The sequence below is a fragment of the Xenopus laevis genome, chromosome 4L (genome assembly GCF_017654675.1).
Source record: "Xenopus laevis strain J_2021 chromosome 4L, Xenopus_laevis_v10.1, whole genome shotgun sequence".
NCBI classification, from domain to species: Eukaryota; Metazoa; Chordata; class Amphibia; order Anura; family Pipidae; genus Xenopus; species Xenopus laevis.
This window is the reverse complement of record NC_054377.1, coordinates 11,635,490-11,663,038: the sequence shown is the minus strand read 5'-3', so window position 1 is coordinate 11,663,038 and position 27,549 is coordinate 11,635,490. Positions and strand designations below refer to the sequence as shown.

At 42.2% G+C, this 27,549-nt stretch overlaps 2 protein-coding genes across 57 annotated transcripts in view; one reads left to right on the top strand and one right to left on the bottom strand.

Moving 5' to 3' along the window:
• Positions 1-6,841, top strand: part of mybpc3.L (myosin binding protein C3 L homeolog) — a 60,938-nt gene extending 54,097 nt beyond the window's left edge. For all 7 annotated transcript variants that reach the window (XM_041589884.1, XM_041589886.1, XM_041589883.1 and 4 more), the window contains 8 exons: positions 1,529-1,617; positions 2,577-2,772; positions 3,175-3,314; positions 3,707-3,866; positions 4,247-4,383; positions 4,714-4,900; positions 5,503-5,535; positions 6,484-6,841. In XM_041589884.1, the coding sequence (XP_041445818.1) occupies positions 1,529-1,617; positions 2,577-2,772; positions 3,175-3,314; positions 3,707-3,866; positions 4,247-4,383; positions 4,714-4,900; positions 5,503-5,513 (920 nt within the window). In that variant the 3' untranslated portion in view covers positions 5,514-5,535; positions 6,484-6,841. The remainder of the gene's footprint in view (positions 1-1,528; positions 1,618-2,576; positions 2,773-3,174; positions 3,315-3,706; positions 3,867-4,246; positions 4,384-4,713; positions 4,901-5,502; positions 5,536-6,483) is intronic.
• A 6,577-nt stretch (positions 6,842-13,418) lies between these two features.
• The window catches only part of madd.L (MAP-kinase activating death domain L homeolog), a 65,509-nt gene continuing 51,378 nt past the window's right edge, over positions 13,419-27,549 (bottom strand). For 18 of the 50 annotated variants that reach the window (XM_018257383.2, XM_018257389.2, XM_041589848.1 and 15 more), the window contains 10 exons: positions 26,787-26,907; positions 25,960-26,065; positions 25,715-25,825; positions 24,785-24,892; positions 23,351-23,515; positions 20,381-20,453; positions 19,210-19,316; positions 17,447-17,516; positions 15,987-16,033; positions 13,419-14,225 (listed from right to left, as the gene is read on the bottom strand). In XM_018257383.2, the coding sequence (XP_018112872.1) occupies positions 14,118-14,225; positions 15,987-16,033; positions 17,447-17,516; positions 19,210-19,316; positions 20,381-20,453; positions 23,351-23,515; positions 24,785-24,892; positions 25,715-25,825; positions 25,960-26,065; positions 26,787-26,907 (1,016 nt within the window). In that variant the 3' untranslated portion in view covers positions 13,419-14,117. Of the gene's footprint in view, positions 14,226-15,986; positions 16,034-17,446; positions 17,517-17,955; positions 17,965-19,209; positions 19,317-20,380; positions 20,454-23,350; positions 23,516-24,784; positions 24,893-25,714; positions 25,826-25,959; positions 26,066-26,786; positions 26,908-27,549 lie in introns of all 50 variants that reach the window. The other 32 variants (XM_018257395.2, XM_041589859.1, XM_041589861.1 and 29 more) reach the window with 2 other exon arrangements.

Sequence of the window (27,549 nt, the reverse complement as noted above, 5' to 3'; positions counted from 1 at the left end):
CCCGTTAACAAATATGCTTCCTGCCTAGACTTACTTCTCTGGAGGGCTCTGAACTGTGGGACCAATCCAGTCTCCACTCTTTGTACCCCATATTTGTACTCCCTGCACACAGAGACCACATTCATGGTGACATATTTGTTTAGGGATGCTACCAATAGCATGAATATCCAGACATTGATCTTTTTGTGGAGGCTAAGCCACACTGAATCTTCATTATTCATGCACAAATAAATAAATCTTCGTGCACAAATAAATGGCCAAGTGCACTGATCAATCTGATTGGTACTTGGGGCCCATGAGAAATTATGCATACCTCAAATTGGATGTATGTTTTCATACTGGCTGATGTTCTTTGACTTGGCCATATCAAACTTTTGGAGATCCACACATAGGCCATCATTTAGTTCAGTCAAAAGCTGACCTATTGTGAATATAGAGTAGGGAAGCACCAAATCCCGGATTCAGTTCAGAATTTGGCCTTTTTTAGCAGGATTCAGCCGAATCCTTGTACCTGGAATTCTAATTTGCACATGTAAATTAGGGGTGGCTAATGAAAACACGTGGCTTCTCGTCACAAAAGAAGATTTTTTTCCACTTTTTCCTTTCCTGTCCCTAATTTGCATTTTCACGAAGGATTCGTGGCTTTGATGCATCCCTAATATACAGACAGCTTTAACCACCAGTAGACTATGCTTGAACATGTCCAAGATGATCAAGATTCACTTTTTGCTCCATTAAATCCCACCTAAATTCTTCTAATAATAACCCTCCAATTTGCACCACAAGTGGACTTCAGACTCCAGAAGGGCAAACAGACCAGTCTCTAGATCAGTGGTTGATGTACCTTTTCATTTCAAGTCCCAACTGGAGGTCCAACCTTTGGTCAGGACCACCTTTGTTAATAAAACAGTTAGAGATATTGGAAAAGGTGTGTCCGTCATTCAGCATTAGTGCAAAGAATATCAAGGGCAGTAAATAAATGTTCAAATCTCACCTGAAGTGACCTTCATACTGGGCTTCCAAATATATCCACAAGGCATGAGCTCACCCGAATAATACCCGGGGGGCAAGAGAGTTTCCAAAGTTTTTTTAGGGGTTTTCTAGTGTTGGACAGCCACAGACCTTATCAGAATAAAGCCAGGCATGCTGTGGGGCTTGTTCTCTAAGAGTCTTAACAGTCCCAGGACTGAGCATACCAAGGAGGGGAAATCCAAAATAGAAGGACTCCTAAGCTGGGTCAAGTCAAGGTGCCAGAATTCAATCAAAGAATAAAGAGGTCTTGTCTCCTTGAGGTCAATGGAAATCAAGTCTTCTTCTCCCTCTAGTGCCCTGTTTCCTGGTGGAGGAAGCAATATCCCATGGTCCCTGTGTCCCATAGATCTCTGCAAGAGAATTTATTTTTACCTCTAGAAAGAATTTTTGATGAATATGTAACTAGGCAGTTTTAAACATGGACCCTATACTATATTAATAGTTACATTTGTTGGTATTTATCCTTTTTCTTACTTTTTTTCTGGTTCCCTTCTAGAACGTCCAAAGATCTGGCTCCCACGATATCTGAGACAAAGACTGATCAAGAAAGTTGGGGAAACAGTGAACATAGTTATTCCCTTCCAGGTACAATAGGGTTGAGAATCCTGCTTGCTGTATTGACCCAGCTCCCTGTTCATGCAATCTTCTCTGTAGGCAAACATCCAAATCCTACATCCGTCATTCTGATGTTTGGCTACTGTGTAATATTGGCAAGCAAAAGCTGCACAGTAATTTCCCTATGTCAGATAACAGGAACATGATTGGTAGGGATAACAGGAGATTATTCTTGTGTGTGTTCTTATGTTTGGGAAGCCTATTTTGGAGAACTACAAAGAGCAAAGATTTAAAGAAGACTTGTGTTCCCTATGTAGGGAATTCTATTAAGGGCAATGGGACATGGGGTGATTCGGAGCATTTCATCTTCTAGGGAATACGTTATTCAATGGGTGGTAAGCGAAATACTTGGAATGGTCACATGCCATGGCCATAAATGGACACTATATCTTCTTTTTCACTTATTTCTGAATTTGCCTTGTAATATAGTCATATTTTTTTAAATTTTGCTCCAAGATTCTTTGATAGTATTACTCATTAAGCTTGCCGTTTAAGCCTTGTCGAAGGTGCAGTCAGACACAGCAGTGGTTTCCCCCAATAAGGTCACCCATAGTAGGGAAAGGTCCTTAACTGGGCCCAACCTAAAGGCCATTCAGACAGATCAGCAGGGAGGATGCTAGAAGCCCATCAATAAGAGCAAGAGTTGGGGAAAACAATTTTTTGATATCCTAGATATTATTGGAACTGATGGACTGCTTCAGCAATGTTTTAATAGGGCCAAATGTTGGCCATCAAAATGTGGCTTCAACTGAAGTGTGTCAGCCACTGCCCTACAGGAAGCCAGAAGGAGTGTGACCTAGCAGTGGTATGATGTCATTGGGTGGTGTGATGAGATATACAAGGCTAATAATCCCAGTAAATATTTATAGGGCGTAGCTAGCAAGCTCTTTGTATCCTGAATGTAATTATTGTATTATTTTGGGCTGCAGGGTAAGCCACGCCCAGTGGTGACCTGGCTGAAAGATGGGCAGCCTGTTGACCCGAAACAAGTCGGAATCCGCAACAGCGAAGCTGACACCATCTTGTTCATACGAAAAGCAGAGCGAGATCTCTCTGGAGAATATAAGGTTCAAATCCAGATTGAGAACTGCGAGGACTCAGCCACCATCCACATCCAAATCGTGGGTAGGTGGTCAGGAACCATTTTAAAGCAAGAGAAACATTATTTTTATGGGGTTCAGTACTAACCATTACTCACGAAACTTGTGCCCACATCAAGCACTGACTCTGAGGAAGAGGCACGAACGCGCCTTTTTGCACACCCATTGCCAAATTGTTGTCACATTGTGTGTTTTAATAAAGCCGCATTGTTATTAAGATTAGCGACTCCGGTGGATATATTGGTCAGCGCTTGATGCGGACATAAGTTTCGTGGGTATTGGGAGTTTTTCAGAAAGGAGTTGCCAAACTCTCGCAAGAGCAGCGACTGACAAGGAGACCCTATTGCGTTTGGGTGAGCTCCGCCATTAACACATCCTTACAGGTATTGCTATTCAGTACTAACCATATTGAATTTTGACATTTCAGATAAGCCCAGTGCCCCTCAGAGCATAAAGATTGTAGAAATCTGGGGATTCAATGTGGCACTGGAATGGACTCCTCCCAAAGATGATGGAAACACGGAAATTACCGGATATACAGTCCAGAAAGCAGATAAAAAGACCATGGTGAGTTGTAAGAGAGAGAAGCTAAAGATGAGATTTATGCACATAAAAAGGGAAAGCATCTATGGGAATACAAGGTCAAAGTAGTGTAGGCTACAACATTTGGACACCCTCAGGTGTTGGGTCTGGATAACCAGAATTAAAAGTCACATGGCATTGATCAAACTGGAAAACCCATTCGCTCAGTGACCCATAAGGCTGCATGTTTAGGAGAACAGACCAACATGGAAATCAAAATGGCCATCAACACCAAATGTGGCCAAATGGGATATGATTCAGTGGTGCAACCCTCCATTGGGTCTCTCATGCATGTACATAGTGTCAATGGTAGGGAAAGAACAGTCATTATTAATGAATCCCACCATTCAAACATTGCTTACTGCTCATGTTTGCAGGAATGGTTCACAGTCTTCGAGCACTACCGGCGAACTCACTGCGTGGTGTCAGATCTGATCATGGGCAACGAGTATTTCTTCCGCGTGTTCAGTGAGAACATGTGCGGCCTGAGTGAGAAACCTTGCACTTCAAAGAACAGCGCCTATATCCAGAAAACCGGTAAGTGCAAAAATGGCTTATTGGCCAATATAAATATATTAGTCTATTGTAAATATAAGGGAAGCACTCGCTTCTGGACATGGTAGTTCCCTGAACATGCTTGTATTGGTCTAACACTCATTTACAGATGGCCCAAACAAAAGTTCTGGATAGCTGAGGGTTCATAAAATTGTCCCCGTTAGGACCCATACCATTGAATCCACTCCTGAATAAGTTCCTTTCAGTCATTTAAAACACTGCCTGGTTGCTAGGGTCGCTGGCACCCTAATAACGGATTCAGAATTTTTAAGCTGAACATCTTTTTTAGAATCTATAGCGGGCAGCACGATATGATAATCTTTTTTATGGCTGGTTTAACAAATTCTAACTATTTTCTGCAGGAACTGCCTACAAACCTCCAAGTTACAAAGATCAGGAGCTTGAGGAGGCCCCTAAATTTACTCACCCACTGAATGACCGCTCTGTTGTCGCTGGGTATAACGCCACCCTCAGCTGTGCTGTACGAGGAATACCCAAGGTATATGGACCTGTGATTAAGTGTTTATGGGTTGGATTAAGAGCCTAATAGATTCCTGCTGTGGGCCAGTTATCTGAATGTTAGCCTCAAATATGAAGGTATATGGTGGGTCTATTATGAAGAACCTTCTGATTTATGGTGGCCAGCAGGTAGCGAGTTGGGTTGCAGAAAAACCAGTTACGTGTTGAATCAGGAAGCAGGTCCGAGAAGTTAGAAATGAGTAGTAAGTGTAAAGGAAATTATTTGTACAAGTTGTTGATGGAATAGTGTGGATATTTCCTTTTTAATTTCTATTCTTGTTTTCATTTGCACTCCTCTACTGTCTCTCAGCCCAAGGTTACATGGTACAAGAACAAGATGGACCTTTCCATGGAGGCTCGGTATCGCTCATTCAGTAAGCAGGGGGTGCTTACACTGGAAGTGAGGAAACCAGGCACATTTGATGGTGGTGTCTACACATGCAAAGCAGTCAATGTGCATGGGGAGGCAGAAACTGAATGCCGGCTGGAGGTGCGAGGTGAGTGTAAGGGGAAGCCTGGAGTAAACTCTTTAAGCTACAGTTACGACCGAATGTTTATAAATCCAGCTGGTGAAAAAACTCCCATCGTGTGGTCAAGCCTATTATAAAGGACTCAACAGAACTAAGTCTAGTGTGAACTTTAAATACAACTTAGGCTGTATCTGAACTCCCTTGAAAGACCTCTCTAATTTTTGTCGAGTAAATATGAACAACAGCATATCCATGAGCCATGAGTACAGGTGCTGAAGGAGTTGAGAGGCCTTCATATATTTATCTGATACATGTAAAAGGATATGAATATTAACCTAGACACTAGAGTCACAATGCAGGATTCTGCTTAAACTAACCAAGATTTTAGATTCAATCTAGAGTTGTGGTTCCCACACCACTCTAAGCCCATGTAGGGCTGAAGGCCAGTTAGGGTAAGATTTGGGGAGAATGCCCATTTGCTCTTCTATGTATACCTGAAAGCCTGTCTTGGTGGCACCCAAGTACAACAATGCAAACATAGGACTCACTCTTACTAAACTGGAGCAGTCAGTTCTTTGTTCGCTATATTATCACGGGAATAACAAGTTTGTTCTCTGTTCTTTTCACAGTTCCTCAGTAACAGTCCCACCGGATGATTTCGGGTAAGCATCTAGTGTAAAAGTGTAGGGAAATTATTTTTGTGTATTGTTTCTCTACATTACAACTACGAAGGAGTAAACAGCATATAAATTAGAGGACAAATAAGCTGATGTAGATTAGAGATAATCAGAGAAAGGTGGGTTAGGGAGGAAGAGAGAAACCGGGTCACAAAAGGTCCCACAGACCGGAGGTACCATCAGACCAGATACATTTAGAGGCTTAAGGTGGCCATAGATGCACAAATAATATTGTATGATTTTCGTATGATATTCGGTGCGTGTATGGTGGGAAACGAGTCAACAGATATCGGCAGAAGACTTGGATATCGGTCGGCTCGTCGACCGGGCTGGACGGAAAATTTTGATCGGGTGCCTTTGAGGCACTCAAACGTCAGCCATCGTTAGTGCTGAATCATCAGGTACAGGTAGAATGATATTGTTTCTCTCTGTATATCTGACGATTCAGTTGTATATATGTGTTTTAAACAAACAATCTTTTCCAAGAGAGATTGTAATTGTTACGTCTATGGCCACCTTTAATCAGGCAGTTTGAAAGTTGGGTGGGAAACCTTGGCATCTGATACACCAATGTTTTTCTACATATGCGACCTTGTCATGAGCTGAGGAGGCCCTGGGAAAAGGTTAAACCTCCAACGCAGTGGTGAAACTACCGGGGGAGCAGGGGTGCAATATAAATAAAAGTCGAACAACCACTGGCTTAGAGAGAACCCTACCGATAGTAAGAAGCTAATGAGATTCAGAGTACCATAGGCTCATTACAAGCGAGATCCCAAAGTAAACATAAAGCCATTGACTGGTGACCAGCTGAGGGTACACAATTCAAGGTTTACATAAAAAAAGACCTTCTTCCATTAATTCCAATTTGCCTTTATCTCTTACTATCTCTTTTCATGTTTGTTTTCTCCTGACACAATGTTCTTTCCTTCGCAGTCGACTGAAACTGAACAGAGGAGACAGAGGAGACGCAAACTGTACAGATGAAGCAAGTTCAAACTAGATATATTTCAAAGAAAACCACAGACACAAACAATATCTCTGGATTGACGGATTAACAAAGTGCTCTGTGCATGTCCGCTGTGATCCTTGCCTTCATCTGACGCGGCAGAAGCTATATCGGTGTGGATATTATTTTTCGCAGTATCGGCAGGAGGGGATCAAATACAGTATCTGATCTCGGGGGGGGGGGGTGGATAAGGGCGTTGCCTGTATAATATATAGAATATGAGATGTATAAGTGATAAGATGACTTTGGAAGGTGAAAAGAAATAAAATTTCAGCATGCAGAGTAGTTAAAAAGAGTCTGCTTAGCTGTCCTTTGTTGTACTTAATGGAGCATGGGTAAGATTGGTCTTCTGAGCCATTCAGTTGCCTGGTCCAATTGCAAAGATGTCAACCAATGCATGATGGTTCACCTCAGGCTTGTGCTTTGGAGAGAATTGCTTTGGAATAAAGTTGTAAGGAACACTCACCCTGGCAGTCTAGTGGGCCAGTGGGGCCGCCAGCCGGGTGGTACTGCTTCTGCCTAATGGTACCTCGAGGGTGCGTGTGGTGAGCACTTCCAGGTTTTATCCCCCGTGCGCGTGATGTCATCAAGCCGAGTGTCGCGAAATTAAAATATTCAACAGGGCTTTGAGCTCAAAGTCATTGCCCGTTGTTAGGTCTACTTGTTATTATCCTGGGTGTGTTTTCTATGTGTTTGATTCCTGCCTATGTGATTATTCTGAACTCTGCCAATATTGCCCCTTATACAAAAAAAGGGGGTTGCGGGTGCACTCCTAAGGCTAAATTATAACATGTGGTTTGTAGTACCCTCATACCCACCCCTTTAAACTAACGGTGGTCCTATGTTTTTTAAAAAAATGGGTCTTGGTTTGGGCAATCTCTCTCTCTCTTAAAAGCCTCAAATGCTAGTGGCCTGGGAGGATCTAGCCCTGACTCAAACCAAGGTAATTAGGTAACACTTTCGCACACATTACACCTATCACACTCTTCATTTAGCTTTCCCTTTATTTCTTGTTCACATCTATACTCACACCTATACTCATATATCAATTCACACACATACATACACAAGTGTGCACCTATACATAACATTTTACTTTGCCTTCACTTCTGTCTTTCCATTATCAAATTTTTTAAAATTGGGCGTTGGTTTGGGCAGTCTCTCTCTCTCTCTTAAAAGCTGCAAAAGCAGGTGGCGGGGACCCATGCCTGCCTAACTATCTTGAACTCTGCTATCCTGACTCCTGCCTGACGATTCAACCGTTATTGACCCTTGCCTGTCTGACTATCCGGATTGTCTGACCTTACTTGAACTCTGCCCGCACCGACCCCGGCCTGCCTGACTACGCTTTTTGACTATTCCTTGAACGGTACCTTTCATCCAAAACCTTGATAACGATCGTGCCCCTTTGCCAGTTCAGCAAAGCAAAGCCGAGACCAGGGAGCCTAGCACCTGTTGTGGATTTAGGGAGCCGATCATGACAAAAGTCCTCTATAAGTCTCACCCCCTTCTGTTCCTTGTTTGGCCATTTAAGCCTAGGTCTTTAGGCCTAGGTTAAACTAAATGTTATACTACAATTCTTAGCCATATCCTTTCACATATCCTGTAACAGCACCATCCAGAACCTTCATCCAGAGCCCATGCAGTTAAATCAATGGTTCCCCCTTGTGTTCCTAAGATTTGGCGCTACACCAACACAAGATAGAGACACTTTTGTAGACAAGCAGGTTAAGGTCTAGCAAAACACAATATAGCAGCAGCAGGGATCCAAACATTGTACACGAGCTAGAGGTGATCCCCAGAAGTCTGTTTGTGGAACTGCCCTGTCAAAGCACAAAGTAGCATAAAGAGTGAATGCTGAATCCCATACTGTATATGTGTAAGTCACATATTGTCTATCCATGAGATATAAAAAGTGTCAGACTGGACCTCTTAGGGCTCAGCGAAGAACCTGATGCTTGAGGCCACTGTCACTGTATAGGTGGTGCATAGCTCTATGGGGAAAATAAGGAGATGATGAGTGGAGCCATCTATGAACTGCAGGTTTTTTGATACCTGGGCAGCTCAGTCCAACCCTGCATAAAAGGACGTTTATGGGTTTTTTTAAACTTAATTTTGAAATCTAACATGGGGCTAGACAAGTTGTTAGTTTCCCAGGGGCCCTCAGTCATGTGCTCTGATAAACTTCTGTCACTCTGCTGCTCTGATTGTTGGAGTGATATCACCCCCCCTCACCCAGCAGCTGACCAACAGAACAATGAGAAGGTAACCAGACACCTGCATTGGAAACAATGCCCCCATGCCCCTCCTAGTGGTAGATATGAGAATAAAACTCAATCTTAAAACACCTAACCTGACAGCAGCTCCTCCAGTTACACTGAGTAGGAGTTATCTGAAGGCAGTTCCATTATGAAGAGCTGGCCCTTTCTAAAAGCACAGGATGAGGCACAATGACCTGAGATGGTGGCCTACACACCAATATCACAACTAAAAAAAATACATTTGTTGATTTAGGATTTTTTTGATATGGTAGAGTTAATTATTTGTACTGTAAACAGTGTAATTTAGAAATAAAAACAACACCATAAAAATCATGGCAGAATCCCATTGAGCAATTGGCTCCACAAGTGAGTTTTTGGTGACCACTCTGTAGACTAAGATCACTAGTATTGTTCATTCTACAAAACCTCTCCTATACATTCATCTATACAGTTGCCTCTGGTTTTGAATGAGGACCTCTGCCTGCTGGTTTGTACTAAAGGGGCCAATACCAACATTCTGCTGTGACATGTTGCCTTCATCAGGCGCCCGGTTGCATTCTTACAGTATACTCCTCAAGCATAAATCCTCCTTCCTGTGGTTCCAATTTTAGAATTAGTAAAAGAGAGAAGCTATCCGACCAGTCAACGTGGGGAAAGGTTCTGTTGATATTCCTGGCAAATCTGATCTTTATCGGCCATTTGAACAATTCATATTTCAGTAATGGTAGATGTAGGCAGTTTTTGCTTCTGTTGAACAAATAAATGTCGTGAATTAGAGTGAGCGTATATACAACCACTCATGACAGATGTATCTAGGCAAGTAGAGAAAAGACAGCGGGAATAGGCCTGTGTTTGGGATCTTTAGTCAACAACATACAGACAACAAGGTTCTCCAGTTCCTACATTTGTTTATTGGATTGGGACAGTGTCCACAGTGTTGGAAGAGGTGCACCAGAATTAATCAGGACAACATGGGTGGCTGATAAGACCTCTTACCATACTTATGAGGGCTTCTAGCAGTCTGTGAGCCCATCCAATTGGAGTAGAAGTTGTTTGGCCATTCAAGTGTGTGCCCAGATTGCAAAATACCATTCTGTCAAGTTAATGGTAAAGGTGGACTGTGCATGGGCAGCTTAAGTGAAATATCTGCCATATTTGTATAAATCAGAATGAAACCCTGATTAATTTTGGTGCCTTTGGGACCCATAGGTTTATTATAATGAAAGGACGTTAGGAGGGGTTTAGCAAATACTGTATAAAAGACTGTTGGCTCCCTTACTATCTTCAAAAGTCCCACGTTGCAGAATACACTCATATATACATCCAAAAATGTTTAGTAGTGCTCTCCAATATCCATATAATGCTTAGGCCAAAGGCCACACTATCACTTTAAGAAGCCTCTTCATGTAATTGTAAGCACAGCATTAACTACAACAGTAAATCTTAGGATCCTAATATTTAAAGTATTTATTGCCCAGTCAGTGAAGTTCAGAGGTGTTAACAGGCAATCATATTCTCATATACACAGGACCTCTGTTCCCAAAGACTTTGGCCTCTCCTATGACAAGACTGGAGAAACTGGAGACTGATAGATGTTGGGTTCACTTACAAAAGGGGCTGAGGTGATTGACAGGGAGGTAAGATTAGCAACATCTCCCGGTAGGGTTATCCTGCCTGTCTTCTAGTATCGCCTTTCTGTCTGAGCTACCAATGAAATGTAGTACAGGATCATTTATTGATGAGGCATGTACCTTTACTTGGGTGGCAGCGAGGGCAGTTGTCCCATTTGTCAAAGCCTTTTAGCTTGATAAATGATTGGAGATGGTTTTGGAGGTCACCCATGAATCACAGCGTCATGCAGAAACGCAAACAGTTCCCGGGTAAGAACTGCAATTTCAAGGCTTCATTGACCTTGTTTGTCCAAGTGATTTCTCTGGGTCAGGTTAGTTGCCTTCCTTATTTATTCTAAATGACCACCAAAATGTTCAACTAATAATGCTTGTGCAAACTAGCATCCCCAAAATCATAAAGAAAATGCATTACTACGTGGCCAGAGGATTGTGGACACCCCTTCTAATGAATGGGTTCAGCAATTTTAGCCATGTATATGTACATGAAACCAAGCACACACACACACCATCATGTAATCTCCTTAGACAAACATATGCAGAAGACTCCACCTGTCCTGGTTTTCATATCAGTATTAATGTGAAGTGGCAACATCTACAAGCAACATCAATTCAACCACAAAGCAGAAGGCCACACAAGTTCACAGAATGGGACCGCCAAGTTCTGAAGCTGGTTGTGCATGGAAATCATTTGTTCTCAATTGCCCCCCTCACTACTGGGTTTCACTCTGCTTCTGAAGGAACATCATTGGAACAAGAACTGTTCATTGCGAGCTTCAGGAACTCTTTTTCTATGGCTGAGCCTTTCTGGAAGAGCAGCAAGGAGGGGACCAGATCCATATAAACAGCTATTGAAATGCAAATAAACAAGTGCTTATGGGTTTGGTGTTCATATTTTGGTGGTGGGGTGTCCGTATTAGAATTGGCAAAGGTCCACTGAGCACCAGAATAAAAGCTGTATCATTAAAATTGTCAAAATTGCATCCCATTGAAAACATTGATTCAACGAGGACCAACACTAACGCGTTTTGTGGCATCTCGTCACTTCCTCAGGTGAGGCGACAAACAACAGAAGTAGCACAACAATGGAAGTTGTATCAGGAGGACACTGGACACCACACAGAGATTCCTAAATTATGGGGCTGTCCTTCTTAGGGGTGCCTAAAGCACTGGATGGGTTCTTTTTGGGAGCACAGATGAAGCTACACAGATAAGGGCACAGAAAATGACAGACTTCTTCTTTTACGACTACGACCCACAATGTAACGCTACCAAATCTAATCCAAGGATAACAGGTGGCATTCCTATATCTATTGAATACATATGGTCATCATGTATAAAACAGGCAGTCACAGCTAAATATGGTCCTGCAGACAATGACAGAAATGCTCCAATGATTAACCTGATCATCGAGAAGGGCAAGGCACACGAGTGGCCAGTGTGTGGACTCTCCAGCTATTGCATGTCATTCTTTACTTGTTATCCAGAGATTCCAAGGCTGTTTCTGCTTCCTTGATATGGATACCAATGTCTACAAAATTCTAGGACATCTGGGTTAGCTTCTGTTGTTGGTTTAGGAATTCTATTTTTGAGTGAGAGGCAAGTCGGGTCCTGTCACGGCTACATCACAGGGTTTCTCATTTTGGATGAATGCAGAAGGTGCAACATTCTCAGCCGCTGACTGGCCATAGAGGAGTTTTAGTCCAATGTTCTACATATGATCTCTACAGAGAGGTCACACTCAGGCCCTTCACCGCTGGTTCCAGTTGGTGCTAAACGCCTTAGGGGAATGGCACCCCCAACTTTAAAGCAATACAGGCTAGCACACAGCGAGTTAAACCGGGGTCACACCCCTGGTGCGTTTATTGCATCACAACGTTTCAGGGGGCGTTCCCCCTTCGTCAGGGAAACGTTGTGACGCAATAAACGCACCAGGGGTATGACCCCGGTTTAACTCGTTGTGTGCTAGCCTGTATTGCTATAATACATATGATCTCTGCACACCTGCTCCTGCTGACAGAAAGCAGATTACGAACCAGCAACATTTGCAGAGGAAGGGGTACAGCATTAAAGACAAGGATAGGGAGGTTAGAAGGATCTGAAGCTACCAGTGAAATATATAGGAAGGTGGTCTTATCTCCCATGGTTCCCTGGAAACTTTAGGAAGGATTCGAAGGTCCAGATCCTGTCTAAGCCCTTGCTGTGCCTGGTTTATTCCCACTGGTTCTCCGCCTAGTGCTGAAAACTGTAGGGTTGAATTACTGTAGCGGCGCTATTTTCCCAGCCTATCTCATCTCACTCTGCCTTGGTATCCATACTGAATCAATACACCACCGCATGGAACTTTCATGTGGTTGTAGCTGCCATTTCTACTGTTCTCTTACTCCTTCCAGAATGTAAGTCACATCTCTGCCCCCAACAGTAAATGCCACTGATGCAAATGATTATTAGGCAGTAGGACCCAAACAATAACTACTTAAAGGAGAAGGAAAGGTTAGAACGAAGTAAGCTTTATCAGAAAGGTCTATATAAATACACTAGTAAACCCTCAAAGTAATGCTGCTCTGAGTCCTCTGTCAAAAGAAACATAATTTCTTTTCTTCTATTGTGTACTCATGGGCTTCTTTATCACACTGTTTTCAGCTTGAACCTCCAGGGCTTGGGCTTGAGCATGCTCAGTTTGCTCCTATCCTTCTCTCCCTCCTGTAATCTGAACCCAGAGCTATGAGCGAGTAGGGAGAGACTCAGGCTCACACCAAGCTAATATGGCAGCCACTAGCCTAAGCAAACAGAGAGAGAGCTTCTAGAGCGGTTTACTCAGGTATGTTAAATCATTCTACAGAATAAATATAGCTTTCTAGCTTGCTTTATAGTGGCTTATCTATTGGCAATAAACTGCTTTCCTTCTCCTATAAGAAAGAGGAAAGAAAGGGGGAGAGAAATAAATGCGGGCACCCAAAATAAGACATCGGGTTAAGTGTAATGAGGACTGCATCAGAATGCTGTTTATTGCACATTCATGGAACTGTACAGATTTCTATAAATAAGAAAGACTTGGATATTTACATCTTGTGCCAGGGAAAGGTACATACAGACAGTAGTTTCACATATGCAGTATTTACATTAAGTACCATAAAGCTTTCCGTCTGCTTCAAGTTCAGCCTTTAAGTTACCAGGACACCAAGAAGTGGGTACGTCCCAGGTTCTTGTCTGGTAGCGAATGGGTCGGATGCAGGTGGTTCCACTTGGGATGGAGAAGCTGGGTGTGTGCTTGAGCTGGCAAAAGCCTGTGTGTTTTCTTCATCCCCCCCCCCCCAAAAAACCTGAAGCAGTCCCACTCAGTCCTATCCTAGCAGTCAGCGACAATTACACCAACACACTATATAAAGCATGAATGTGGAACCATGGAACGAGAGAGAAAATGAAGACACACCTGTTGGAAGAGTTGAGCTGAACTCCTTGCACGACTGCCAGTAACAGGCAAAGCACACGACACACTAGCAGAGGGGAGGTATATTTAAAAATAAAAGCTATCAAGACATGTAGTGGAGCTAATACATGGGTATTTGTGCAGGCTCCATGGCTGGAGGGAATGTTGTAGCGATATACCCAGGTAACAGCCGGCTGCATGGACTGGGGGCCAAGGTTGTGGTCAACGAGGGAGGTGGAAGGTCAGCTGGACACGGGCCGAGGGGTTCTGCTCTTCAGCTCCGCCTCCTTTCCTCTGATGGCAGCCACGTACGAGAAAAGACACAGGACAGAGTAGCAGATCTCATGGGCCTGAAGAAGGCAATGGAAACAGTTGAACGTTTTACTGGAGGAGCTTGTTACATATTCTACTCCAAGGTGCCAGTCTGATCAAGAGTCATGATGGTCTGTATAACTGCAAGTTACTTCTGCAGCGACAATATCCCTATTAAAAGGCTCATCTCTAACCCCATGTGTATAAAACGATTTAATACAGTTTATCCAGATAATAATAATAATAAAGATAATAATCACTACAAGAACAAGCCACATCATCAGCGAAAAACGTACAGTTCCTGTTTATCCCTGAGGGGAGAGACACCGCTCAGATTCAGGGAGATTAGTCACCCAGTGACAAATCTCTTCTTCAGGCGACTAATCTCCCTGAACTGCCTTCCCGCCAGAGATTTACATTCTAGCTGGCGGGAAGGCAGGGGAGTTTTGTTTTCAGAAGTTGCCCTTTCGGTGACTTCTGTAAACAAAGAGCTCCAAGTGCCATCCCGCCAGCGATTTACAATCTAACCGGCGGGAAAGCAGTTCGGGGAGATTAGTCGCCCGAAGAATAGGAGATTAATCGGCGGGCAACTAAATCTCCCCAAATCTGAGCGTGTGTCTCTGCCCTTACTTGTACTAACACCCTATTTATCCAATGTTCAAGGGGGAAAGTTAAAGGGGTAGTTCAAGTTAACATTTAATATGTTATAGAATGGTCAATTCTAAGCAACTTTTCAATTGCCCTTTATTTTTTCTTTTATAATAGTTATTTGCCTTTTACTTCAGACTCTTTCCGGTTTTCAAATTGGGGTCACTGACCCAATCTAAAAAAAACAAATGCTCTGTAAGGCTACAAATGTATTGTTACTTTTTTTTTCTTTAACTCCTCTTTCTATTCAGGCCTCTCCTATTCATATTCCAGTCTTTTATTCAAATCAGTTGCTAAATAAAAAGCTCAAAAACCACAAATAATACAACATGAAAACCAATTGAAATTTGGCTCAGAAAGTCCCTCTCCACATCATACTAAATGTTAATTTAAAGGTGAACAACCCCTTAATGATCTAAAACAATAACCAATGGGTGGGGCAAAGGCAAACTGTATTTTCTGCAGCGACAGACTGACTATGATCTGATGGGATAGCAAGATGGTCTGATGAAACTACCTCTTGGGAACCGATGGTCAGGCAATTCAGACAAAATAAACCAAACTGTCTGATCATGTGACCCAAGGTATGAGTCTATGGCACATGGGGTGCTTTTATGTAGAGGTGCACTGAATCCATCATTTCTGGATTCTTCAATGTCACGTGACTGTAATGATTTCAGCCAGACACTTAGGATTCAGCTGAATTCTACAAAAACTGCTCAGAAATGTCCAGAATACCAAACAGGATCCTGGATTTGATGCATCATTACTTTTAGGGAGAGGCCACAGACTTCTTGTGCCCTTAGAAGTGAGCAACCCACAGACATAAGCCCCCTAAAAACATGCACCAGTTCAATAACTGTAACCAAATCACCCCAGTAATTGCTGGTGTATCCGAAAATAAGCAATAGACTGTAATCTAATTATTACCTTATAGATATCATCTTTTGATATCCTAGTGAATATATTCTACTCCTAAAGGTGCATTAAGTGCTAGCCTTTATGTATATTAGAGAATATACTGTAACAAGGTTATTGCGGTCAGCAGCCAATGATCTACTATTCTCATCTGAAAGCTTCTAGCTACTGACAGCAATACAATTTGGGGTTCAAGTGGAGGAAGACTGAAACCTCGGACAATATGTACTTACCATGGGCGTCTTGTATTTGTGGCTCACCACTTCTTTAGTTTCAGGAACTAGAACCGGACCCAAGAGACAAAACAGACAATTGAAAAACACAAATAGGGAAAAACAAAAATCCAAAGGAGACAACAGATTAACGATTTTTTTTTTTTTAAGGCCAAACGAATGATCAAGTGAAAAGGGGACACCCAGGAGGTATGTGATCACACAAAGGACTGGGACATCCACGTCACAAAGTCATAAGGAGACAAGTGTCTGGTAAAACAAATGGCACCCAGGGATGAAAGATCAATGACAGTTAGTAATAAAGAACAATCATGTAGAAAGCCAGGCCAAATTATTGGAAGGAGGTCACAGTCACAATCTAATAATAATCTAAAGTAAGGAACTGACTAAAATGTCACACTTGAGAGCTGGAAAACAGGCTAAAATGAAACATATTGGGTCATTCTCACTTGATCCTATGAACAGAGATAAAGACGGCGGTGGTGGTTGGGTCACCACTAAATTACAAGATCGACTGCAATGGAAACATGGCCAACACACATGTACCCATACACCCCCCAGTGCCCAAAAAATCCAGCTACCCAACTGTGATGCTATAAGTAAACTGTAAAAACATACACAGTTTAAGGCTCCCAAGGTTGGGTCTTAAAGGAGAACTAAAGCTTAACAAAGAATTTGGACAGCAATGCTGTAATGTTATGTTTTAGGTTTCTGCACCAGCTCAAGGACCCCACATCCCTTTACCAGGGAAGATCTGTACCTCTGAGGATGCCCCCAGTAGCTCCCATCTTCTTTTCTGCCAATTCCCAGCACATGATCTGGGCTGCTGTCACTTACCTGAGCATTGGGAACCACTAAAATCACAATACAAGGCTGATTTGTCACAAATTCATCCCTGTAGCATCAGCTTCTATGACAGATGTAACTTCATTGTCTGCTTGATGATTCCCAATGACCCCTAAGCTTAGCTTCTCAACAGCAGCCCAGAACAAACTGAGCATGTGCAGTGCCACTGACACTCAAAAGATGGCCTAACAAGATCCAAGATGGGAGGGCTGTGGGAGACAATTTGGAAGCCCGGAATAACTACTATCAAAGGCTGCTGGAGCTTTGGTCTGGGGCAGTGATTTCAGTAAAAAATACAGCATTATTAGCCATAATTATTGTTAGGCTTTAGTTATACTTTAGGATCCTTATAGCACCCTATGAAGAAAGGGTATTGGCCAAACATTACCTGATCTGGAAGAGGAAGGTTTTCATAGCTGTTACAGTAGGTGAAGCACAGAATATGTGGCAGTAACTCAGAGACTCAAAGATTCCATTTCCCCCCCATAAACCAGAGGCAAGGACCTGCACCCCTCCCCATACTTTTAAGTGCACCCTTAGGAAAAGGGGAGGTCTCATCATTCTGTGTTACTGCCATTGCAATACAGACCCTGCGGCACAAGGACGGTAATTACCAAATTCCTCCAGGACAAAGACGCCCCGTACAGTGTTACACTTTTTAATATGATTCAGCTGTATGAAAACCTGGAGGAGAGAGGGAAAACAAGGAAAGGGGTGTCGGGAGGGAGAGGTGAAAATGATCATGGAAATGATCATAAAAGGAACAAATGAAAAAGTAGGAGGCAGGTGAGAAAAGAGAGTGTGAGAGAGAGTAAGAGAATAAAAGGGATGGGAAAGGATTTGAGGGGAAGGGAGAGAGACAGAAGGCATGGATTAGTTTTTCATGTAGTGCAATTTATAACATTGCTATAAACAGAGTTGATGTGAGGGAATGGGGTGAGGGAAACAGTTGTGGAGTAATAGGGAGACACAACCTAACAAAATTATCAGGAGATAAACCATAACTAAAGCCGGGGCAGGTATTGAAATTCAGACAGGAGGCAACACAGACAGCTCAAAACTAACAGGAAGGAAGGTGGGGGGGGGGAGCAGCAAGAAGCAAAGATGGCGGCAGAGTGAGTACCTTCCGCTCCTTGCAGGAGGAGTGAGCGTGGGAGAGAAATGAGACTGTTAGTGACACAGCGAGACCACACCTCCCCTTTACTTTCTAAGCCCAGCAACACACAGCCCAAAACCATCGACAGTGGGAGGCCAGAAAAAATGGAGCCCCCCTGGTCATCAGATCCGTCCCTGCTCCTCACCCAGCACGGAGCGCAGGTCTATATATAGGGAATATACTGGTGGAATGTGTAGGGATCTAGCATCACGTGGTGGTTACTGCAGTCTCTAGTCCAGGGGCTCACGTGTGCCCCCTGAAATTACCAACTGTCAGCTTACAAGTCCCAAATGATATTGCTCCCTGGATGTTGTAGACCTCCTACATCAACTTCAAACCTTGTGATGACTTGTGGACCCCAAAGGCAACCTGCCAATAGAATCCTGCCCCCTGGGTGACTGGAGGATGAGCTGTGTATGAAGGGTCAGCGCTGGGAGAGGTCAGCATCAAACAAACCCCCCAAGCAGGCAGAGAGAAGCATGGAGCAGAGACAGCGAGAGACAGACACGAGAGTCATACAAATAGAGCAAGCAAAGGAAACACAGGCTGAGAGGCAAAAAGGGATATGTCATACCTAGCACACTGCAACACACCCCATTAAAGGGGACCTGTCACCCTTAAAAATAAATTCCAAATCATATTATATCCCATTAGTCAAGCAAAATAAACTTTAATTACGCTACATAAATTATTTGAATCTTGTTTCCTTTCAGTCTGGAAAGTCATAACAATAGACCGGAGCCATTTTGGCGACACTGTTATTAAGGCAAGTTGAATGGAAAGTGAAAGTAAATGCCTGCCCTGCCTCTATTCCTAAGGCATAGAGGAGGGGCAGGCAATATTTGATTGACAGCTGAGATTTTTAGATGAGCTTACAACAGCTACGAAGGCTTTAATAAAAAATAGAAATTGGATTTCATATTTTATTTGAAAAGGACTTTTATTATACAGCTTTTTATGTCTGAGTGACAGGTCCCCTTTAACAACAAACAAGAATACAGCACACTACCCACACATCAAATCCTTGCTTGGCATGCAGTAACAGAGGACAGTCGCACAGACTTGTCACTACCTTATGTAAACACTCAGAACTGACCTTGTTCATATGGATATTTACATTCGTGCTTGTTTTACAACGTACTGCACACAAAGCAACAGCATCCCCCCTGCACTCAAACAGAAGCACGCCACCCCCTAGCCACTGACACGGTCCCCTCATACCTGACTGTGCATGAATTTTAGGTTAATTCCCTCCAAGGTAACTTGAAGAAGACCTCCTTCTCCTGTCTTCATGTCCTGAACTGGAAACTCTCCGCCAAGTTCAGGCCCTGGGACAAGAAGCAAAGGATGAAAAGAGAGGACCCTCTTACCCGTGAGCAACATTCAGATGTAAAAAGAGTTGGGGAGCAAGACAAGCACCAAAAAGTCTCAGGGGTGACAAATAAGGGCTTTTTGGTAGCCTCTACGTGGACTGTCAGCCTTCGGGAGGCTCTGTTTGGAAAAACACCTGGTTTTTATGCAACCAAAACTCCCATTTGTTCTTCTAGAATCAGTGTTCCCCAACCAGTAGCTCGCAAGCAACCAACCCCATGGATGTTGCTCCCAGTGGTCTCAAAGCAGGTGCTTATTTTCAAATTCCTGGCAAGTTTTGGTTGCATAAAAACCAGATGTACTGCCAAACAGAGACTGCTGTAGGCTACCAGTCTTTATAGGGGCTACCAAACAGCCAATCACAGCTCTTATTAGACATTCCCATGGACTTTTTCATGTTTGTGTTGCTCTCCAACTCTTTTTTACATTTAAATGTGGCTCACGAGTAAAAAAAGGTTGGGGACCCCTATTCTAAATCTAGTGCTGAAGCTCACAGTAATGCAATAAAGAATAGTGTGGTAGAGCTTGGAATCTATTTGTTACGTTAGGGTCCTGGCTCAGTAATACAACTGAAGCAAGGGTTACCCTGTAATATCTTCTTGATGCACAGACCCAGCGGCTGCATGTTATATGTTTTAACTGGGTCACCTTATCAATTCCATTATGCAGGGTAATCTTTCTTTATACGACAGCAGCATTCACTGTCATTGTATAGCAAAGCATTGTATCACTGTATCCCCAGTGAGTGCACTACATATTGTTTACTGGCTAGGTTCTGTCAGGGAACAGACAGCCTTGTGAGCTGATCTTCCAGATTTACTACTGCTACCTCTCAATTATAGACAAGTTGCTACAACTATATTTGCGCTTTTTGTAGCACCGGGTGCACGCTGCTTGCGCAATGCCATAGGAACCAATTGTTCAAAGAAGAATTCACGCTGCAGCAATCCAAAATTGTGAAAAACTGAGGTACTGCTACCTCTGTAACCTAACAGTGAAACACATTTCCATTTTCACCGACCTGGCTTTATGCTCTGTTGCCGTGCTGCAGCCCGTTCCATGCTCTCCTTCACACAGTAGTACAGCTCCCGGCACTAGACAGGGGTGAAGAAAATTAGAAACAATAGTGAAGTTTTTTCAGACCTCATAGTGCTGACACACCGCTAACGGTGTTGCTTCCAAAACAATAGGATGATGTACAATAAAGACGTGGGCTTAAAGTGGAACTATGGCGAAAACGAAAATTTAATATAAGCTTCATCATACTGAAATAAAAAACTTTTTAAATACAATCAATTAAATATCATGCACGGTTTCTGAAATAATCAAGTTTATGTTCCCTATTCCTCTGTCAGCATCTGTTTCTCTTCTTTCTGTCTTCTTGCAACAGTTGGGTGTCAGATAATCATTGACAGTTAGATCCAATATCTCTTATAGGGGGGCTCATTTTGCCTAGAAGATGTATTAGAGCTCACTCTATTTAAATCACCAGAAATCCTGTCTCTCTACATGCACAATTTGTGCAAGAGGCAGTTATTTTGTTAGATTTTGTTTGTACTGGAATCAGTTGTTTGAGTGAGCTCTAATACATCTGCTAGGAAAGGAAGCCCCCCTATAAGATATATTGGATCATTCATCTGACACCCAACCGCTGCATGAAGAAAGAATGAAGAGAAACAGATGCTTAGAGAGAATTAGTGAAGATGAACTTGATTATTTTAGAAACGGTACAGAATATTTAATTGATTGTATTTAGAAAGTTTCTTATTTCAGTATGACGAAGTTTATTTAAAATTTTCCTTTTCGCGATAGTTCAGTATGACGAAGTTTAAAAAGAGTCAAAGAACACAAAGACAAATTAAACTTTTAAATCGCTAAGTCTTACCGAAACTCCGCTTGCGCTCCTCTTCAGAAAAGGCGACACAGCGGCAATCCATCATGCGGCGCTCGATTTCTCCTCCCTGGCTATCTCCTATATGGAAAGCAGGGAGGAGAAATCGAGCGCCACGCGATGGATCGCCTTTTCTGAAGAGGAGCGCAAGCAGAGTTTTGGTAAGTTATTTCTTAATAAAGACTTAACGATTTAAAAGTTTCATTTGTCCTTGTGATTTTTTTTTTTTTTTAAATGATGTTACCGGTCCTTTAATACCTGCCGAGTTCATTTACAAGTCAATGGCAGAGGTCTGTTGAGCCATTTGAAGATGTTAAAAGCCTTCCTGACATTCAAGGTTTTTTTCAGGACAACTTGTTTCGTATGAATCGAATACGATTCGAATTTTCAGTTCGGAACCATTCGACTGAATATTAGACATTCAAATTTTTTCTTAAATAACCTTCCAGTCGAATTGGGAGTATATTCAAATTTAAAAAAAAATTCACATGAATTTCAAATTTGACCTTTGATAAATGGGCCTCCCAGACTAACCCCTTTTCAGTACAGGGAATGCTTTGGCACTTTCTCTCTTAGAAAGCAATGTATTTTTTTTTTTTTTTGTAACTTGCACTTTATTGATTTTCAAAAGAAAACAAAAAAAAAGGAAGTACACACATTTCCAAAAATGCCCGACAGTCAGGGCAAGTAACAATGGCATAGTATTAGCAAATGTTGGTTATTGGAAATACACATCCGTGAAAAGAGAAATCATAGATAGCAAACAAGGGAGGGGAAGGGTTAACAAAAAATAAGAGCCAACCCTACTCGATACCCTCAAGTGTATAAGGCGAAATTAGCCCAGGGAACCAGTCCCTTGCACATGTAAAAAAGATACAAGGAATCAGCAGACATCGTAAGAGTGAGCATCTGCAGTCGTTAGGAAGTAGTTCCAATTACCCCAGACTTTATCATATAAATGTAAGGTGTTACTTATTCGGGAGGTCATTTCCTCAAATTTCTTATTACTATCAAGCCGTGAGATGACCTCCCGAATAGTAGGAAGGGCAGGGGACTTCCATTTGGAGGTGATTGCCAACCGTGCCACCGTCGACACCTGATTAACCCACCTTTGACCAGCGTTGCCTATACCAGTGACAGGGAGGGCCAATAACAAGTGGGGCATCTCAATATCCAGAGGTTTTTTAAAAACCTTCAGTATCAGCTGAATAATATCCTTCCAAAAAAGTGCTAGTTTCGGACAATCCCATAAAACATGAAATAGAGTGCCCTTGTGTAGGCAGCCCCTCCAGCATAAAGGACTACATTGAGCAAACATTTTAGAGAGGCGGTCTGGGGTAAGATACCACTTCATCATCGTTTTATAGATACTCTCTTTTTGCTGGGTGCACACCGTCATTTTCCGTGCATTCTCCCACATCTTCCCCCATTGGGAGGGGGACCATTCCTTCCCCCATGCTTTTTCCCAGTATTGCATATAAGTGTGTTTAGGGAATGGCTCGCCTGGAATGGTATTAAGCAGACTATACAATTGAGAAATCAGCCCCTTGCAAGGGAAACCGCCACTCAATATTCTCTCAAATGGAGTCAGCTCTATCTGGGGGTGATGAAAGCAATGTATTTTAAGTTGATTAAAGCCATAGGAAGGAGCAGAAATCCCTCTACCAGCTACAGTATGATTGCATCTCCTGTCTCAAGACAGACAAAAAGTTTGCCATGCATGCACCAATAACATTGTACACTTTGATTTTTGGTATTTGTATGCTGGACTGCTTATCCCAACCAGTATCCATGTACTACGGATATCAGTCGGTTTGGGAATTTGGCAGTTATAATAATATATTGTAATCTGCAGCATGACGGCCAGTGCATAGGGCATCAGCAGATGAGGAAGTGAAGAGGAACCCTAAATTCCAATAATTCATGCTCTTTGCATGATCAATCAGTGGTGATTTAGCCTAGGTAAGTACTTTGAAGGGCAAATAAACTGAATTCACATTATCCAAGGGAAGTTCCTAAAGCTGTTCAAACAGATGCACGCAGGCTTCTTCCCAACTGGACTGTATAACCTTCCCTTTTACCAAAACACAGTTCATTTACCTTCTTGGTGAAGAATTTGTTGAGCTGAGTTTCTTGACCATTTCTCCTCCACAGACACAGCACTTTAGTCTTGGGACAATACGTCATGTTAATGAGTTTTTCATACCACCACCGTTCATACACTGCACCGATGTTGCTGCGAAGAACGATGCAGTCGTCACAGACCTAAGGAGAGCAGTAAATAATGATACATGTAAGAAACTGCATATTTTTAAGGTGTGTGCACATTACGGATGTGGCTGAGCCAACAGCGTCCTGCTGAGTCCAAATGAAACGGAATAATAATCCAACAGAGCCAGTCACACCAAAGCTTATTGGATATGTTACATTGCATCCATGGATCTCATATTGCAAGTCGATGGGAGCAAACATCCTGTTCCAGGCAGTTTGATCAGACTAAAAGAGTCATCAGAACCTTAGTCTAAATATATCTTTAGGGCAAATCTTTTCAGTTGTAGCCCCACGTAAAAGTTCAACCATTGATCAGGGCCCTACTCATGAAATGAGCACAGACATAGGAAAATACTGGTGTCTGTAACAATTTTGAGAATATCTACGGCAGAAAATGTATATTCACCCCAAACTTTACCACATCTGAAAGCTGGGCTATCAGGTATATCTAGGACAGCAAAATTGCCACTCTCTTCAATTCTCAAACTAACAGGTCACTGCTACAAGCCCCCTCCTTTGGCCACTGCCACGGTTTCTAAACATCATTCTGTACATAATATGCACCATATTTTTATGTCTAAGACAATTTCTACATGGTCTTTTTATTTATTTTATTTTCTGGCCAGAAACGTATCTGCAATTCATCTGCGTGCCAGAGTTTCTGCAATCAATCACCCCTTGTGGCAGATTTGGGTATTAAAACTAAGGAATTGTAGGTAACAAACGGCAGACCGAAATTGTTAAAGGAAAAGTTCAGTGTAAAAATAAAAACTGGGTCAAGAGATAGTATGTGCAAAATAAAAATCTTTCTAGTATAGTTAGTTAGGCAAAAAAGGAATGTATAAAGGCTGGAGTGACTGGATGTGTAACATAATAGCCAGAACACTACTATTGCTTTTCAGCTCTCTAACTCTGAGTTAGTCAGTGACTATAAGGGGGGCCGCATGGGACATAACTGTTAAGCGAGTTTGCAATTGATATGTAGCATGCAGCTCAGATTCAAAAGCAACAGTTATGACCCCTCAAGTCACTGCCTGGTAACCAATCAGTGGAAACCAACAGAGCTGAAAAGCAGGAAGTTGTGTTCTGGCTATTATGTTACACATCCAGTCACTCCAGCCTTTATACATTACAATTTTGGCTAACTAACAATATCAGAATTTTTTTATTTTATTTTGCACAGCCTATTCATTTACATAGTTTTTATTTTTACACGGATCAATTCCTTTAACAGAAAAATCAGGTCACTCTGTATACACTCACCTCCATGAAGAAAAGGTCTCCACTTGTGTCTGTCCCAGCATGCACCACAAAGGTTTGTTTCTTGATATGACGACTGCCACTGGGACGAATGCTGAGATCGCGGCCAATCTGTGGATTATTTGATCTAATTAGCCAGTTGCACAATTAATGTTACTACCACAATATGATTTATTACAAATTGGTCTGTTGGCTTCTTAAATGACAAGTGACTCATTTGTCCACTGACAGGCTCAAATTCTGTCTCCGTGTTTTTGCACAATGGTACCATCACACATCATGGGCTTTTAGAAGCTACCATCATGACTGCTTAAAGTATTGGTTCAGTATAAAAATAAAAACTGGGTAAATAGATAGACTGTGCAAAATAAAAAATGTTTCTAATATAGTTAGTTAGCCAAAAATGTAATGTATAAAGGCTGGAGTGACAGGATGTGTAGTAACATAATAGCCAGAACACTACTTCCTGCTTTTCAGCTCTCTTGGTTTCCACTGATTGGTTACCAGGCAGTAACCAATCATTGACTTGAGGGGGGGGGCACATGGGTCATAACTGCTGCTTTTGAATCTAAGCTGAATGCCAAGGATCAATTGCAAACTCACTGAATAGTTATGTCCCATGTGGGCCCCCTTAAAGTCGCTGACTAACTCAGAGTTAGAGAGCTGCAAATCAGGAAGTAGTGTTCTGTTATCTTATGTTAGATATCCAGTCACACCAGACTTTATACATTATATTTTTGGTTTACTAACTATATTTAAAACATGTTTTATTTTGCACAGCCTATCTATTTAACCTTTTTTAATTTTACACTGAACTGTTCCTTTAACACGAGGCTTGCATAATATGTGCCATCTAATACCCTGCTGATGCCGGCAGATAACGATCAGCAAAATCAGAAAACGGTTCACGGTGATTAACTGTTTCTCCCTTACCATGTCAGTCACCCGGTCCAGCAGTTCATTGATTTGTTGGCTGTGCACTAAGCCAATGTGGCACTTTCCCAGGATACGCCTGATCTTCCTGCGTAGATCTGTCTTATTCACCTAGGAGGCAAGGCAGGAATAAGAGAACAAGCATAATATTATGCCTATAACACAGATTAATAACACAAAAAGCTCACTAGACTAAAAGACGCATCTTCAGAAACACAACACTCAATTCCATATGGGAAATATACCTTCATCATGATCATATAGGCAATCATATTGTGCAAAAGAGTGCCCAGCAGGCGATCCTCGTCGTCCTCTAAGCGCTTCCGGTCATGGACGACAAGAGAGAAATACCTAAGTGATAAAGTAAATAGAAAAGCTAAAGTTGTGCAATACGAGGCATTGCTTAGAGCCTCCCCATGTGTGTGTTTATTAAAGGAGAAGAAAATGCAAAAATTAAGTAAGCTTTGTCAGAAAGGTCTACATAAATAAACCAGAAAACTTTCAAAGTAAAGCTGCTCTGATTCCTCAAATCAAAAGAAACACCACATTTCTTTCCTTCTATTGTGTCCACGTGGGCTTCTGTATCAGACTTCAGCTTAAATGTCCAGGGATGGGGCTTGAGCATGCTCAGTTTGCTCCTCTCTCCCTCTACCCCCCCCCCCCGCTGCAATCTGAGCCCAGAGCTATGAGTGAGCAGGGAGAGACTCAGGCAGGAAGTGATGTCACACCAAGCTAATATGGCAGCTGCTATCCTAAAGAAACAGACCGCTTCTAGAGCTGTTTACTCAGGTATGGTAAAGCATTCTGCAGAATGAATATAGTGTAATATTGTGCACTTATGTGGCTAATCTATTAACAACAAATGGCTTTGAAAGCTTTCCTTCTACTTTAAGGTTACTGCAGCTTTCCATGTCCAGATGAATTGAGATATCTGCGCTCCCCGTGGGCAACAAAACTCCTGTAATACCTTTTTGATTGCTGCATTTGCTGCTGCAAAAGCATTATAAATGTCTTTCACCCAGGACCTCTTATTTTACATTTATTTAGAGAAATAAAAGCAGAGAGGTTTCACCTGTCTATCATCTCTTGCGGCCCTTGGTCCATACCCATTCCCTCTCTCTCCAGCATAACAGCATCGAGGAAAGCATCCTCCCAAAACTGCATCTGGTCCCACAGAGTGGAACGCTCCTTACCTAAAAAAAAATGGTCAGAAATTAAAAAAAAAGGGTTGAGGCAGTTTGGATACTGCCATCAAATGGCAAAAAAAAACAAAACTCATGCACAAACACACTTTATATAATAAAAAAGCACAACCCAATGCCGAGAAAAATAAATGGAAAGCCCTCCAAAAAAATTCTATTACTCCCCAGCCTACTCACAGGCTCCACTGACTTCATTTATGACATAATCATTTTATTATAACCTAACCCTGAATAGGAGCTGTAAGGGGTAATCAGCACTGCACTTAAACAAAAAAAAAAACATTGGGACAGCATTGATGTTCTAATAAATAATCTGTCTGCTTTGTCTCATGGATTAAAAGGGATAATATACTTCCTGCTTAACAAAACAAATGTGTTGTATGACTTGGCCTGGGGCCTGGTTTCTTTCTATCAGTGACGGGCAGCTGGAGGTTATTTAGTAATGCTGAATGAACATGACAAATGTGCTTGTGTAACAATTAAGTGAGAGAAGCTGCTCAAGCAACAATAACGTTGGTATAAAGCAGGAAAAATAAACAGTGCACCCTGAATAGTGGGACGAAATGAATAGACTGGAATTCAGAGGCAAAAACAAGAGAAACACCCACTCAGGTAATCTGGCTGCTAATACAA